The following is a 13,070-nucleotide window of genomic DNA, read 5'->3' as shown; positions in this document are numbered from 1 at the left end:
ATAATTCTTCCCAGAAGGGATGCAAATATCAGAAAATATAGTTTAATACTTATTAAACATGACAAAACTGCCATATTACATATAATTATTAAAATGAATGCATTGGATATTAAGGGCCTGATCTAGATTTGCAGATAAGTCCATGTTGGATCTTGTGGATTTTGTGGCATCTGCAACTGTTAGCAACTATGGCCAATTCATACGCATCTCTACTTGCGGCTGAGTAGGTGTAACTGGGCTGCATCAGGCGTGTACAGGTGTTTTTTAAGAGGTAAGCATATGCAGAGTTCTGGTTGGTTTCAGGTGTATCTTTTGCATCAGTGATGTTGGCCACTGTCACAAGTGGATGATAATGGTAGTGCAGCACCATAGATGCAGCCAACTCTGTATACAAGCAGACATCCACGTTTATCTCTAAGCACGCAATAAGGCCACAGATGCTATGATTTGCATGCGACTGAGAATCAGGCCCTGTGTCTGTGTCAATGAATAATTGTAATGTACTGGTTGCAGTTGCAGACTGTGGACCTCCACCTTCTATCCAGTATACTGTCCCGGGTGTGCTGCAGAACACTACATATGGAAGCCAGATTACTTTTGAATGTTTACCTGGCTATGTCATGGACAGGGGGAACAAAGTTGCCACCTGTAATGAGGATGGAGAATGGATAGGAGCTAATCTTGTATGTAGAGGTAAGCTCAATGGATACACTTCTTATAACAATTGTATATCCTAAAACAGAGCATTATTATGCTGGAGTGACTGGACAATAATCTCTTTGTAAGTTAAATGATAATGCTACTGCTTGGAATATACATTTAGTTGTACACAAATTTTTTGGGGGACATTTCAAAATAGTCGCATAAAAGAATAACTCCACTCCGACAATGCATCTCCAATCTGGTTTAGGTGTACAACTATAGGTATCTGACTAATTACTTTACAGGTGGATCCACTGCAGTCGAATGATGGATACAGTATGGTACAGGAAACCTGTGGGGACTGTATTATAGATGCCTTGAAAACTAAAAAGAGTAGATAGGAGCAGCAACTGAAGAAAAAAAAACCAATGGCCTATATCAAATAATTCTACATTACAATTTGATCTTGTATGAAAAGGTTCTTGTAGCATTCCTAATTATACATGTAAAGACATGCTGTGGAAAGGTTCCCATAGTACTACTCTTTAATATGTGGTGCAGGTAGTAAGCCATTGTTTGTTTAATACCAATTCATGCGATATGTTTCATTATAGTGAGTGAGATATTATAAGACTAATATACCTGAACTAATGACCAGCCATGTTGTAATCTATTATTTTTGAGTTGTACCTATAATGAACCAGCTGTTTTAGTCAGCAATTGTTTGAGTGGCATCTAATTTAAAGCAAAGAATAAAAAAATGGCACAATTTGAAACTCAGATATATAAATTAGTGTATAAAAATTAGTGATAATTGCCTTATTGGTAGATTAAATATGCTTAAAAATAACACAAAATATATGTAAAATATTGTCTTGTGCAATCCAGAGCCATAGCATATATCCAGATACACTTCACATGAAAAAGCAGGTAATGTATGTGTAGTATTTACAGTAGATGACATTTTAACCATGTTGGCCTCACAACTAAACCTGGACATTTGGTTCTAGATCAGGGTCAGGGTGACCCAGTTCTACTTTATTGGAATAAAAAAATAATAATAATAAGGTACTTGTGTCTTAATACTGTGGTAAAAAAGGAACATTTTCTGAAACCACTGTAAGAACTTTCTGCTGATGCAGTTGGTGACTTTATTTTGTAACTGTAGCAGTAAGGCAAAGTCATACAACAAAATAGAATTCTCCAGGATACTTGACTATTATTTTTGTACATTCTTTGTCTCATGTAGTGTAGGGCTCAATTTATGCTCAAAATCTACGTGTGAATTGTCCGTAAAAAAAAAAATTTGCGCTACACATTTATGCAAAATTAATATGTTTTACTTTTTACAGAGACAATGTTGATTTGCCGTCATGAACATTTATGTCATGACTATAGCCCCAGGTAATTGATACTAGATCGCAGAGTAATTCTTTATGCCTATCAAAGATCTGGGGCCGGATGTATTGACGCCTGAGATCGCCGGAGGTTCCAGATGCTGGCCATCTCGGACATTTTTTTAAAGGGACAATGCATGGTTTTGCCTTGTAAGTAATTGCCCCTTAAAAAAAAGTCTCAGATCAGTCAGCATCTCGTACCTCCGGAATCTCGGGCGTCAATACATCTGACCCTAGTGGGGTAACAACACTGGCACTAAATCACAAAGTAACTCTTTATACATTTCAAAGTCTAGTGGGGTCAGTGGCGTCACATGGCAGGTGCGGGGGGTGCAGCTCGCACCCGGTTGTGACACCTAGAAGGGGTGACACCAATCTGTGGGCTCCTCCGCAGTGACAGGAGCCAGGTGCTACAGTGTGGAATTCTGCTACAGCACCTGACTCCTGTCATAACAGAGGAGCCGACAGCGCTGCAGACAGTCTCCGGGGGCAGCCCAGTACAGCCCAGCATCTCTGTAGATGCTGGGCACGCCCCCGGAGTGTCGATCCGCGCGGCCACGCCCCCTTTTTGCCGCAAGCGCGCCTCCAGCATGCTGGCATATGAAGGGTGCACACCGGGTGTCCCCACAACCGGTGACACCTCTGAGTGGGGTAACAATTCTATGCACAGTGTTACAGTGAAGACCAATGGAACACCCCACTGTATAAATGATATGCCATGTCTATCTCATTAGCATCATGGCTCCGTAAGGTGTAAGTCCTCATTATCTATAAAGGTTTCTCTTTAACTCTGAGATGCCTGCATGGACCCACCTCCTCGGATACAAGAATTAAATGAGCAATAAATTAATTATCAAGGATTGTGTAATACTAGGAGCGTCATAGAACATGCTGAGACTAGTAGTGCATAATTAGAAAAAGGCACGTTTTAATATAATTTTTAGTATTACCCACACACCCAGCAAGCCTGGGCTATATTCTGAGATGGGGGTGTTCACTGCTATAATATTACCAGCTATGGCTGGCACTGGCATTTCTTTGGCCTCCATAGTTTTTATGTCCATAATAATGTGCCAATAGTAGCACAAAAGCTAGTTTCACTTTTATGGAGGGAGGGAAGGGGGGGTCACATACTTTTACATTGATTGATCTATTTATCTTTCACCAAATTCAGTCATCAGCAGCAGCATTGATCTTGCAATAGGAAAGAAGCAGACACACACAACAGATATTCCTCTAAAGGCACGGGAACTTGCTCTTAATGTTCTTAGCCTATGCTAGCCCACACCTTACCTCTCCATATCTGCCTCTTTTACCTTATTAAGTAGCATGTGTAAAATAGTGTGCCCCCCAACTTAACATTTGCAGCAGGCCCTACACTAATTTAATGTGTACTAGTAACCAAGGGCACATTTTCCATTTAAAAGTTAGACTTTAGTCCAACTCTGAATGAGCCTCTCAACCTTTTAAAATACCATACGCAGTTAAGTATATGAATGTTTTTTAAATGTGACTGTGTCTTTGCCTTATACAGATAAGTAATTGTACATATTTTTTATTGGAGAGGTTGACTGCGGAACACCTTTAATCATTGAACATACTGATTGGCTGTGGAATAATCAAAGTGCCTTGGGAAGCTATGTCTTTTATAAGTGTAAGCAAGGATTCAAGGATAATGGTGGAAAGAAATTCTCTCAGTGCCTTGAAAATGCTACTTGGGAAGGACTAAATCTGACCTGCACAGGTATTTTGTTCCAATTCTAGAGAGAGACTATATTTTAAATTGTTATTGCGGCAACAAAAAACTATACTCATTCTACAGAAAATGTGTCTGTAAGTGTATTAGTCCTGCCCCAATCATCATTGCCCCAGCTCTTTTCATATATTTACAATCCAGCATCTATTATACTCCTGTTGTATGAAATCTCTAATAACATAGGGCCTAATTCAGACCTGATCACAGCAGAAAATTTGTTAGCTAATGGGCAAAACCATGTGCACTGCAGGGGGGGCAGATATAACATGTGCAGAAAACTAGAGATGAGCGGGTTCGGTTTTACTCGGATTTACCTGAATCTCCTTATTGGCTATCGGACGTCATGTGTTTTGGTTAGCCAATAAGAAAACCCAGAAAATAAGAAATGGCGATAATTCTGGCGTAAAGAACCGAGTAAATCCGAACCCACTCATCTCTAGTTAAAACTGAAATCTAAATTGCAGTATAAAAATAAAGCAGCCAGTATTGACCCTGCACAGAAACAATATAACCCACCCAAATCTAACTCTCTCTGCACATGTTATATCTGCCCCCCGCCCCCTCCCCTGCAGTGCACTTGGTTTTGCCCATTAGGTAACAAATTTGAAAATTACGTGATTTCATTTCTTATAGGAACTTCCCTGTACATGTCCTGCTTGAAGCACTAAGCAAAAAGAACAGTTTTAAGAAAAATATTACAGTACATAAATGCATTACATTACTAACAATTTACCTGTATGTATTTCTAAGTACAATCTTATAAATATATTTAAAAATTAATTAATCTCTTAATTTTCAAATGTGTGGGTAATATTCTTGAGTGACATAATCTAATGCTTGCACAGAAAACCGAATGACAAAGCGTATAGCACAAATGATTCTCACCATCTACCTAATAGGGAATGTAGAACTGCTTATATTTCTGAGCCAGTGTGGAGGCCAATCGTTTTCTAGAATCCATAGCCCTTTACAGTAATAGACCTGAATATGTCAAGCAAGTGTAGCAGCATGCAGGATGGGATAGTTAATATAGACCGGACCAGATTTCCATCTGTGAACCATTGTATATAACTAATAACAGTTGTACTTGAAATTATTTGGGCACAATTTAAAAAACAGGAAAATTCCAAAAAATAGAAAATGAATAAAATCAAATCCAGTTTTTAAAACATATGTCTATTTCTCTACGTCTCTTCTTTTTATTGATTTTTGAATTTGTTTTTCTTTCAATTGTTTCATTTTATGCGTTTGGTTTTTTATTTGTCATTTTTAAATCTTAAACCGGTCCTGGTGGATTTAAGTGAACTATTGACTATGGGCATGATTCAGAGATGTACATTAATGCATTTGCAGATGCAAATGTCTATACATTGAGATGCCCAAAGGCAGCTTTACAAATACAAGTAACTGCATACAATACACAGTAGTGGTTGCAGAGCAGAGATGCTGGCACCATGTTTTCTGAGACACAGCCCGAAACCGTCTGTGACACATCTGCATTTTTGCCCCCAATCCGAGTTACCTCCCCTTACAGTCCCTGACTGTCAATAGCTTTGCAAAGAAATCCTAACTGTGGACCCTATTCAGTGGTGTGCCCTACACACTGGGCTATGTTGCAGGGCGATATGAACGTTCTTGTTCATTAATGAACGAGAAATCGTTCATATCGCTCAGTGTGTATGCACCAACGAGGAACGATGCACGGCCCCGCGGTGGTTCATCGTTGGTTTTTCGTCGCTTTGCAATGCAGGTCAGTTTGGATGATATCGAGATTGATCATCGTCCAAATTGCTGCCGTCGCTTAGTGTGTAGGGCCCTTAAGGATTGCAGATTGAGCTTTTTAGCAGAATCTGCAATCTTTTTTCCGTATGCTGGAGGTCGCCAATCGCAGGGCAAGGCCACCCAGCAAGCTGTCGGCCACCCACCAACTGCAGCCACGCTCTAATTGCGTTCGCACTGCAATTAGTGCGTGGTCGCAGAAACTAGGGAAGCCTCCTGGCTGTGACGGCAGGAGTCTTGCCGCCATTTTTTTTGATTGGGGCGGCTGCATGTGATGATGTGCAGCCACCCCAAAAATGCTGCCGACACCTCCGTTGCTCCCGCACTGACCCAGCAACGATCAACAAAGGTCCTCCACCCGCCCCGCGAACGCCTGTGCATCAGGAAGAGGCATTTGCAGTTAATGTGCCCTAATCGCATTAACTGCGTGCATGCTCAGGACAGGACCTGCGTGTGAACACGGGTGCCCCTTTGCTGGAATTGCAGTTAAATAAGGCCCTGTGAGCGGTATTACTGAGGTGCCGCAGTGCACAGACTGCCAGTATTTCCTCAGCTACAAAAACAGTGGCATATCATACAACTCTGAATGTGTAGATAGAAAATATAATACCAATGAAATAACTATTTAATGTCTGATATAATATTTACATAGGTGAAATATGTAAATGCTTGTAATTTGTTACTATTTTTAGTAAAAGAAGATATTATAAGCACGCAACTTATTTTCAATGAAACATGTCTGAAATGGAAGAAAAGTAGTGACATATTCGGTTGGGAGATCTTGTATGAGGTAAATTGGGTAGCTTTGTATATATACTGTAAGGGCACAAGTCAGTACATAACAGACTGTGCAATAACTTTGTTTTCCTTCTCTTACAGTTCAGTTTATTTGGAGTAAGGTGGCATGACAAAGACTTTGTTGACAAGAAAACTTTCAACTATATTACAGACAATGAATATCCGACTGTGTGTTTGGAACTTCTTCCAGATACAAACTACACTGTGACAATGACAGTGACAGTGGTTTCATCCAAGCTTCTTGCCATACGGCTAAATATAACGGTACAAACAACGAGTAGGTAACAATTTATTTAGTACAAACATCAAAAATTTAGTGTGGATACTGGTGTTTTACATTTCCTTGTCCTCACAGTGAGCAAAACTGATATAACACTAAATGTACTACATGTACTGTAGGGCAATAGATTTATTATAGAGAAAAATAGAAATCTTTATATACCCCTCTATTTTCACCTAGAACCACTTAGCTGCTAATTGTATACCTCCCAAGTTTCCTATTGTGTTTAGCAATAACAATTGCCTAAATTCCAATGGTTCGCAACTTTACAATAAAAGAAAGAAACAGTGGAGTAAATTTACGAAGGTGGTAGTTTTTTAGAACTGGGAATGTTGCTCATAGCAACCAATCAGATTCTACTTATCATTTATCTTGCTGATTCTAGAAGATTATAAATAGAACCTGATTAGTTGCTATGGGCAACATCACAAGTTCTAAAAAAAACGCCCACATAGTAAATTTACTCCAATGTGTAATTTTTTTTTCACACAAGGTAATAATATTTGTGCAATAAACACTTTTTCACAGTTTTTCACATGAAATGACCACACTTATTTAATATATTGAGGAAGAAAACATCAGGTTATGTGCGGTGAATTGGAATGAAAGCTCTCCAGTTTGCTAATAATTGGTAGTTATCACTCTCTGGAGAAAAGATACATATGTGATGTCACTTTCCTTTTTCACTGCCATATAAACCCATATTCACAACAGTTCAACCAATATTGGCATAAGTATCAGCAAGTCAGCAATAATTTGTTATTTTCCAATACTGGAGTGTATAGTAGCAAAGTGCAGAAGCTGTCTGTGTGCAGATCTTTGAAAAAGCGAAACGTGTTAGAGGATGAGGACCTGCTTTATTTCCATTCACCTGATAAGAATATACGCTGGATTGTTGTTGGAGACTGCGACAACCTGGTGGTCCATTCCGTTGAAGCTGCGGGTGGTCCCCTCTATGGTGGCAAGACGAAGGGCTCAGCCACCACCATAACAGCGACCAGTACGTGACCTCACATCAGCCGACATCCCAGAGGCATACAGACTGGCAGCGGGCACTTCACAATGGGGCTCATCTGTAGGAGGCAGCTTTTGGTAAGCCTCTATGGCTTAAGACTGTGTTACCTTTATTGTGTAGATACACATGAGCAGCCCATCTTTACATATGTCAGACAGCCTCACTGTGGTTTATGGTGTCACTACCCAAAAGGGTCAATTCGGAAACTGCAGCACCACTTCTTTATTCTGCTATTGAACTTGGAATATAGCGTTTCAGGTGGATGGGTTCAATAACTTATTATATGTTCTACATGTGCATGGCTATAGCCTGAACTCATACATTTGAATGGGTGTGGATCATTGGGTTGACCTTAAAAAGATTGACAGTGTCTAGGTCAACCCCAAAAGGTCAACCTGCACTAGGTGAACATGGGGAAAAGGTCGACATGGACAAAAGGTTGACACAGAAAAAGTCGACACATGAAAAAGGTCAATATGAGCTTTTTTAATTTTTGGGGTGTCGTTTACATTTTAAAATGACTGGGAACCCCAATTAGTGCACCACATCCCCATGCTTTGCTTGCCATACTGCTCCGCTACTGCTGCATTCGCCATGCAGGTTACTATTCCCAATCGTAGGCCACTTGCATGGTAAAGTATGATAAAGTAAAACAAATCTGAAAAACTGTTGACCATATGGTGTGTCTACCTTTGTCCATGTCGACCTAAAGCATGTTGACAATTTGGGGTCAACCTATTGACTGTCGACTTTATTACTGTCATCCTATCATCCAGATCCCCATTTGAATTATCCGTTCCACCTACTGGACATATTGTCTCACAACAGGACTATACTTAGAGATTATTCTTAGATTGATTGAAGGTCACCTAAATATCTATAGTCATTTTTATCTATTATAGATTTGACATATTATTGCAATCAATTACTTGCATATTATTGTGTATACAGTATATGACTAATGTGTTATTAAATCATATTATTTATAGTTTTCTGCAGTGTATTTTGTCATGTATATTTAGCCGTGGTATATTTAATATTAGCGCAGCACTAATTATATATTACCGTGAAGCACACTTTAGCTTTAATTAATTGTACTGCTACTCTCTCATTGGGCATTTGATGTCTGTGATAAGATGCCCAAAAGCAGATGTACCTAACAATATACTGAAGCACTATCTCTCTATCTACAGCGTGGCACACTGTTACTGCACATTACTGTGAAAAACTAGTTGGCTGGTTGAGAAGATCATCTTTAGATGTGTGGCCAACTATACACAGTTACTGTATGTTTTTTAGAGGTGTATTTCTTGCAAGTGCTGTTTGGTTGGTGCAATGATACGTAATACTTATGATAACTGTTAGCAACACTGTCCACCAGCTTTCGATTGGCTATTACGTATTGGCTCCTCCAGCTCAATATACATAAATCATTGGTGTTTAAATGATTTGAAGTTGCAACTATCAACTGAGTATTGTGAATAGACCATGGAACATTAAAGGGAAAAACAAATGATGTTTGTATTTAACTGTAATCACATCTTTAAACTGGCAATTCGACTTTTATTTACAGTATGAATTAAATTATCCAAACACTTTTCACTTTTGAGTATACTCGTAAGACTTTATTATACTATAAATGTAGATGGTGTACTAACTTGTACATTTCTATGTAGTTAAAACTATGTGTGTATGAGGAGATGGCCAACTAATCATCCCAGAACAGCTTACTCTGTAATTCTTCTTCCCATATGTCATTCCTGAGGATCTGAGTTATGAAAAAAGGCATACCAAGATGTGATCAGATTGTAGGATCAGCTGCTTTAGAAGGGAGGTGATATACTGGGAGAACATCAGTCCCAGTTTGGGGTTAGGAATGAGAACCAAATCTCCCTTTTCCAGGAGTTAGCCAACTGAAATGGAACATGGCTATTAGTGTAATGAGACTCAAAAAATTAGATCAATATCTGAGTTTGCATTTCTATCTATAAAACATAAAAATACTTTAAGAATACAGGTTGAGTATCCCTTATCCAAAATGCTTGGGGCCAGAAGTATTTTGGATATCGGATTTTTCCATATTTTGGAATAATTGCATACCATAATGCGATATCATGGAGATAGGACCCAAGTCTAAGCACAGAATGCATTTATGTTACATATACACCTTATACACACAGCCTGAAGGTCATTTTAGCCAATATTTTTAATAACTTTGCGCATTAAACAAAGTGTGTGTACATTCACACAATTCACTTATGTTTCATATACACCTTATACACACAGCCTGAAGGTCATACAATACAATATTTTTAATAACTTTGTGTATTAAACAAAGTTTGTGTACATTGAGCCATCAGAAAACAAAGGTTTCACTATCTCAGTCTCACTCAAAAAATTCTGTATTTCGGAATATTCCGTATTTCAGAATATTTGGATATGGGATACTCAACCTGTAATACATTTTATCAACGTTTCGGGTTTATTTTCAACTTGTCATAAGGGTACTGTACATTAATAAATCCGAAACGTTGATAAATTGGATTATGCTGAAAGTTTTTTTTTTTTTTTGTTATGTCCAATGAGTGCCACTGAATTGCTTCTGCATATTATCCTGTGACGGGAACCTTGGCCTGAGATGGGGGTGCCGAATATATTATATATATATATATATATATATTATATATATATGCCCTTGTTAAGGAGATTGCACCCCTAAATATGCTGCATTTGGAGGGAGGCGGCACTCTGGAGACTATACACAGGTAAATCTCACCAAAGCGTGTTTATTCTGTCAATGTAATGTTTCGGGGCTCCTGCCTGTCCTGAGGAAGGGGCAGGAGCCCCAAAACGTTACGCTGACAGAATAAACACGTTTTGGTTAAATTTACCTGTGTATAGTCTCCAGAGTGCCGCCTCCCTCTAAATACTGTATGTATGTGTGTGTATATATATATATATATATATATATATATATATATATATGATACATACAGATGACAGATGTAACCAGTCTCATCATTGCCACGAAGCGTGCACACATGCATACACATCACAGCAAAGACTAGCTGCGCCTATTCTCACCAACGACCCCTCAATGCAATGCGTATGAGTTGTGGGTGCGAATATACACATGCACATGCATCATGGCAACTTAGTCACGGGTGCTTCTAGGTGCGGCCAAAATGAGCGTGGTTACATCTGTATATGAAGTTAACAGTTATCAGTTCTAGTCGTTATTTTAAGGGAAGCACTTCCCATATCAGGAAATAGGCATGCAGATTTGTTGTGCAAGACAAACATATAGATGTTACATACTACATATATTCTGTACTTAGAACCTGATTCAGAGACTTACGCAAAGGCCTCTGCAGCTTCAGCCCAGTACATTGTGGATGTGTAAAAATGTGCAAATGTCAGAGCTGCCGGGATTTGTATTGAGACACCCACTGCAGGTGTCCGATATCCACCGCTAGTGTATGAAGACGCAACAAGCAGATGTACATCAACCTTTAGAGTAACTATATGTTAGCGCAGTATGACCATCGCAAGTAAGATGCCTAAGCCATTTTAACGGAAGTGGCAAGCTGTGTCATGCTCCAGAAATGGTTGTGGTGCGCCTGCTTTTGAGTTGCCACTACCTCGTTTCTACCCACAAATGTTGCCCGTCTGTCTCCTTGTGAATAAATCCTCACTGTGACCGCCATCACAATACCATCTCCGCACATGTGCAGTGCGACTTATATGGACGTGCAGTGGTGAAAATCGCTCTACTGTATCCGACATCGACATTGTGTCCATCAGGCTCTTATTCATCATGGTCACTATAAGCTTAGATTACAAAAATGACTAAACTGACAATGTTTTTTTTAAATTATTAATTAGTTAATTCCATTTAATGTTTCAGCTCAAGTTCAGAGCGTGGGATCCCCTGGGCTAGCATAACTAAACTGCTCCAGAACATTAGCCACATGGACATCCTGTGGCGAGCGGAGCAAGTTACCGTTCCTGAAGCATGGCATGCCCGCCAGGGTATATGTTTTAATATTCTGAACAAGTTTGCTGATGTTCTGAAGCAGTATGTGCTGACCCAGGTGGTCCCATGTTCTGGACTTATGTGAAATTTACACAGAGATTTGTCTATTATTTTTTGTTCAACTCCATAGAAAAGCGGATTGTTATGTGTAGATTTGTGTACATATTGATGAAGCTAGCTAGAGATAAGAATTCATAAGAAAATATTATGAAATTGTATATATTAAATGATTGTTAATATATTGTAACATTTGTGTGTCTGTTTTGCAGTGAAACAAATGTTTGGTAACATTGTAGTATTCAATGAAACATGTTTGACGTGGATAAGAAGTTTTTCCCCAGTTAGATCACTGGAAGTCTATAGAGTAAGTAGATATTATGTCTGTGTGTAAAGTCATAATTAGCATTCCATTCCACATTAACACTGAATGTGACTTCATTCATGGGACATATGGTACTACGGGTGTATTTCCTGTTTTCAGATAGATATTGCATTGAGCTTACAGTACAATGGCTCTATTGGCTGTATTAAGGAAAGATTTTCATTTCAGGTACAATGACTATAATGACTGCATAAAAGAAATCATTGTATTATGTAGCTAAATGTTGTAAATACTTTTATCTTAACTGAATTAGCCTTTATCTATAGCCAGCTATTGAAAGAATAAAGGTGCTGTGCATATCTAAGTTATCTTATACCCCTTTTCCACTAGCTCAAAAAACCTGGGTTTTTGCACGGGCGTGCGCATCGACCCAGGTTTTTTAGTAGTGGAAACTACTCCCTCAGAAACAACCTGTGTCAAGTGACCTGGGAATCCTACCTGGGGAGCTATCTGGGTTGGACCCAGGAATGACAAGGGTAAGGATGTAGTGTAAACAAGTTACCTGGGTCATCCGATCCGGAACCCATTTACAGCATGTGTTCCGCGGGCAGTCAGGAGGTTGGGGGGGGGGGGGAGGGACAGCGCATGCTGTCTGTCCTGCTATGCAGACAGCAGCTCTGGCCGGGAAAGTGTGTGTCGGAGTGCTAGGTTTGCCCTCAGCGTGACGGTGGGCTGCATCGAATTTGGGGCGTGGCCTAACGGGACAGAGGCCATGCCCCAAGGGTCCCGATCTGCCGGTTTTCCCGGCGCTTGGAGATGAAGTTGTCTCCAAGCGCCGGCCAGAAGACACTGCACCTGGGTAAAGTGTAAATGGCGCCGACCCGGGATATTCCCGGGTCAGCGCCGTTGTGGAAAATGGGTCTGTTTTGGGTCTGACCTGGCTTTGAACCGTGTTCCAAATCCCGGGTCAGACCCGAGACTTCTAGTGGAAAAGGGGTATTAGTTACCTATTATCTGTTGACCTCTCTGCAATGTTGTCAGGGGC

General features: G+C 39.7%; 1 protein-coding gene across 8 annotated transcripts in view; it reads left to right on the top strand.

Moving 5' to 3' along the window:
* SUSD1 (sushi domain containing 1) overlaps positions 1-13,070 on the top strand; it is a 669,144-nt gene that overhangs the window by 205,986 nt on the left and 450,088 nt on the right. For all 8 annotated transcript variants that reach the window (XR_010175769.1, XM_063914696.1, XM_063914695.1 and 5 more), the window contains exons 10-14: positions 514-693; positions 3,604-3,783; positions 6,267-6,364; positions 6,454-6,649; positions 11,973-12,067. Coding sequence is in view for 7 of the 8 variants with exons in the window: in XM_063914696.1 (XP_063770766.1) it covers positions 514-693; positions 3,604-3,783; positions 6,267-6,364; positions 6,454-6,649; positions 11,973-12,067 (749 nt within the window). In the remaining variant the exon portion in view is untranslated. The remainder of the gene's footprint in view (positions 1-513; positions 694-3,603; positions 3,784-6,266; positions 6,365-6,453; positions 6,650-11,972; positions 12,068-13,070) is intronic.

Source organism: Pseudophryne corroboree, chromosome 1 (assembly GCF_028390025.1).
Source record: "Pseudophryne corroboree isolate aPseCor3 chromosome 1, aPseCor3.hap2, whole genome shotgun sequence".
Classification (NCBI taxonomy): Eukaryota; Metazoa; Chordata; class Amphibia; order Anura; family Myobatrachidae; genus Pseudophryne; species Pseudophryne corroboree.
This window is presented reverse-complemented; position numbering and strand designations above follow the sequence as displayed.